Source organism: Zingiber officinale, chromosome 6A (assembly GCF_018446385.1).
Source record: "Zingiber officinale cultivar Zhangliang chromosome 6A, Zo_v1.1, whole genome shotgun sequence".
In the NCBI taxonomy this organism is placed as follows: domain Eukaryota; kingdom Viridiplantae; phylum Streptophyta; class Magnoliopsida; order Zingiberales; family Zingiberaceae; genus Zingiber; species Zingiber officinale.
The window spans coordinates 79,572,336-79,576,442 of record NC_055997.1 but is presented as its reverse complement, the minus strand read 5'-3'; the positions used below and the strand labels follow the sequence as shown (position 1 = coordinate 79,576,442).

Sequence of the window (4,107 nt, the reverse complement as noted above, 5' to 3'; positions counted from 1 at the left end):
CATACTTTGATCTCCTGACAGTATATTATTCATGTACTATCTTCTTCTATCCACTGAGTTGTTATACTCACTATCCCTTGCTTTTCCTTTAACTTTCAGGTTAGTAGATAGAGGAGGTGTTGTGTCGCTCAGAGGTCCTAGCTGTCATTCCTACTCGAGTTTGAATTTCTATTTGAGTTGTTGGTGTACTTTACGCTGTTTGAAATTTTGGTCCTTTTTTTTTGTATCGAATAGTGATGTTGTAGGTTATGTTTTTGATTTGTTTAAGATGATCATTTGTTCATGCATACATACACGTATTATCATTTGTGACTTGGTGTTATTATATTACATTGGTGTTTTATCTTGACTTGAATTGGTTCGATATCGATTGTTCCTTATATTGTCATGGGGGTACCGTTCTATCTAACATACAAGTATACCCTCGGGGCATGACAATTTTATTGGTATCAGAGTATGATTCGAGTTCAAATGTGGGGTTTTGTGTTTTTGGGATTTCCATCTTGTTTGATTATGGTTTTTCGAGTTTGGGATGCAAGGCAAGCCGAAGGACATCTCTTAGCTATAGAAAAGTAAGGTATACTTTTAGTGATTATCTTACCTTTTTTTGTTTTCACTTCTTGATGCAATTTATTATTAGACAAGTAGAACATCATTGGAATTAAGGTATGGTTGGTTTGATTCTTTCCAATTTTATTGGATGGTGTAGCTATTTCTATACTTGACTATTAGTTACTCAATTATTCATTTCTAGCATGATGACACTTAGTGAGTCAATCTTATTCATAGTCGTGGTTAGGGTTAATCACGGAAGTGACTAGTTGACATTTTGAGACCTGAACCTAATGCAGAGAAAGTAGATTCTCCAATGACACCAACTGATACCAAGTTGGAAGCATGGTCGGGCTCATCAATGACTTATTGGAGATCGAGAAGCACAATCTCAGGTTAAGGATGTTGGGGACCTTGCAGTTCGATACTTAGTGTATCAACAAGTGAAGGAAGAATATCAGAGTGGTACAACAGCATCATGGGGGGGGGGGGGGGGGGGGCCCATAACCCACAAGGAACGTCAAAGACTAGTAGACTTACTTCAGAAGATTTTGCACCTAAGTGAAAAGGGGGTCATAGTATGATGGATTTTGGAGGGTGCATAATTCTAATTGAATGATCGTTGATCGATTAACTAAGTTCGACCATCTTCTACTAACATCCTAGATTGGCTCTTTGGATCATTTGGCAGAGTTTCCAATGAGTCATGTGTACAAAACTTCTTTTTGTGTAGAATTTCAAACAGACAGACGAAGCACACCATTCACTAACTGAAGGACTTACTTCGAACATACAGGATAAACATCGAAAGTAGCTAGAAGATAATTTATACCTACTGGATTTTACCCACAATAATTAGCTAGATGGTAATACAAATATAGCGGAAGCTATGTGGGCTCATAACTCAATAGTGTAGTGATTATTTACTTTAGTAGTAGATCATGTAATGTATAAGGGTTCCTAGACCATTATAAACTTTTTGAGATACTAGAATGAACTATTATAAGGGTATACTTGCTATCCTTACATGAGAATACCTTTATATTACAGATTGAGTAGTAAATTTGAGGACCATATTTTTATTAGTGGGGAGAATATAATATACCAAAAAAATATATAAATAAAGATTTAAAATAATTAAAATTTAACATAATTAAATTATTTTAAGGAAACTAAATATTTTTAGTGAATAATTTATCAAGAAATAAATTTATATGAACTTTTAGAATTTATTGAAATTTTCTTGGATTTTATAGGATGGTCTTTTTATATTTCATGGGATAAAGGGCTAAGATATAAAGACTGTTTAGGAATATTCTATTTAAATAGGAGTTGATTGAATATGAAACCATAGGTTTAGTTAATTAAAACCTAAGTTTTAATGCTTTCTACCAATTCTTTCTTCTTCGACTCACGCGTTTCGCCATCTCCGCTGCTACGCGTCGACGAAGTCCAAGGCGGACTGTCGCCTACGCGTGGCCGGTTCCTACGTTCATTTTCGGCCACCCCTCCTCACTCGCACGCGCTGACAGCCGTGGTTTCCGTCGACAGCTGCAGTTTCCACTGCGAGAAGGATCGCATTGCCTCGAGCAGCACATCCAACCACCAGCCTCCCTGTCCACGATGCCCACAGTCTCCCTCCTCCAGTGAGCCAGCGACTACCGTCTAGCAACTTCAGAAGTTGTTGTACAGCGACTGTGTACACATTGTCACCGCTCGAGGAGGAATCACTGATGCCCAAACCACATAGCCGCAGCCACCATTGGCTAGCATTGGACGCCGACAACTGCTGCCTAAGAGTGAACAGCAGCCGCCAGCTGCTATCCACCTCGCCGCTTCATGAACCATCCCTGTCAGCGTCTTCGAAGGCTGGCGCCACCTGCCGATGCCCGCTGCCGAGGAAGAGAAGGGAACGGTAACGAATCTTTAGTTATTTCTATTAAGCTAATTAATTTACTTTGATTAAGCAATATATTGGTTAATTAATTAATTAATCCATTAGTATTACTTGAGTTAATTAAAGGTGCTTAATCAATTGATAGGTTTCATATTTGTGTAATTAATTGAATCGATTTCATTAATTGAGTAATTGGTGTGATAAGTTTAATAAAGTAAATTAATTGATTCAATTGGCTTAGATGTGAACAAATGGTAACATGATCACTTAATGGGTTAATTCAAAAGTTAGTAAATATGGTTAGTTGACCTAACTATAAAGGATTCAAATTACTAATTTGAAGATGAACTAATAAGTTGATTAATTAATTAATAGAGTTTGATTATTGATTAATAAACTCTTAGGTTCTTTATATCCTATATTTGTAGGATTTGAGTTTGATGCGATCTCACGGACTTGAAGATGATTTGGACATGCTACATCGAGGTGGGTAGTTTTGATTGTAATGAATGATTGTTTACTGTCATGTTTTGATGAGGTCGTAGTTACTCATTTACCTTAAATCTATCCTATATTGCTCTTGAGTTTAATACCTTATTGTGTGTCCTTATATGTTGACCTATTGTTGATAGCTATGCGGTTATATTTGTTATTAATGATTGTTTTTATATATATGCATGACAATACCATACCATAGTGTAGGAAGTTGGATATTTTGCTAGACCCCTTGGTAAATGATTTGAGCTTGTACTTATTATTAGGACGATCACACCGTAGTATAGGATATTGAACATCTTGCTAAACCTTTGTTTTGATATTTCATACCATAGTGTAGAGTATTGAGTTTCGTAATAGACACTTGTTATTTGAGTCTATGCCTATACGCTAGTGAGGTTAAACCAAGGTGTGACTATAGAGTGTTATATTGGATGTGACTATTCATTTTCTACTTATCAACCATTGGTATATCCTAACTACCATTGTCTCCCATTTGTGGTTGAGAGAGTTGTTAGTAATCATTGATATATTTTGTCGACTATGGTCTCCCATTCATGGTTGAGAGAGTCATCAGCGATTAGGATACATAGGATTGCCTAAGGTGTGACTATAGAGTGTTATATTAGATGTGACTATTCATTTTCTACTTATCAACCATTGGTATATCCTAACTACCATTGTCTACCATTTGTGGTTGAGAGAATTGTTAGTAATCATTGGTATATTCTGTCGACTATGGTCTCCCATTCATGGTTGAGAGAGTCGTCAGTGATCAGGATATATAAGACTTCCCACTAGACCAGATAGTGGTAGCGTGTATTGCCACCCACAGTCCGTAGCTAGATAACTATACGTCCTGTCAGCCCACTAGACCAGGTAGTGGTAGCGTGTATTATCGCCCACAGACAATGACATTCATGTGCTCTAATTGTCCATTGGACTAGAGAGTGATAGCGTGTATTGTCGCCCGTAATCAGTAGCTGAGGAGCTAGATAGTCCTGTCTGCCCACTAGACCAGGTAGTGGTAGCGTGTATTGTCACCTGCAGACAATGACATTCATGAGCTCTGATTGTCCACTGGACCCAGAGAGTGGTAGCGTGTATTGTCGCTCAAAATCAGTAGCTGAGGAGCTAGATAGTGTAACGACCACCCTTCTTAC

General features: G+C 37.5%; 1 protein-coding gene across 1 annotated transcript; it reads left to right on the top strand.

Annotated features, from left to right (window-relative positions):
* The first annotated feature begins 431 nt into the window (after positions 1-431).
* LOC121994968 lies at positions 432-2,936 on the top strand. The gene is made up of 3 exons (XM_042548838.1): positions 432-539; positions 2,085-2,467; positions 2,878-2,936. The coding sequence occupies exons 1-3, from the start codon at positions 432-434 to the stop codon at positions 2,882-2,884; spliced, it is 498 nt and encodes a 165-aa protein (XP_042404772.1). The 3' UTR covers positions 2,885-2,936.
* The last annotated feature ends 1,171 nt before the right edge of the window (positions 2,937-4,107 follow it).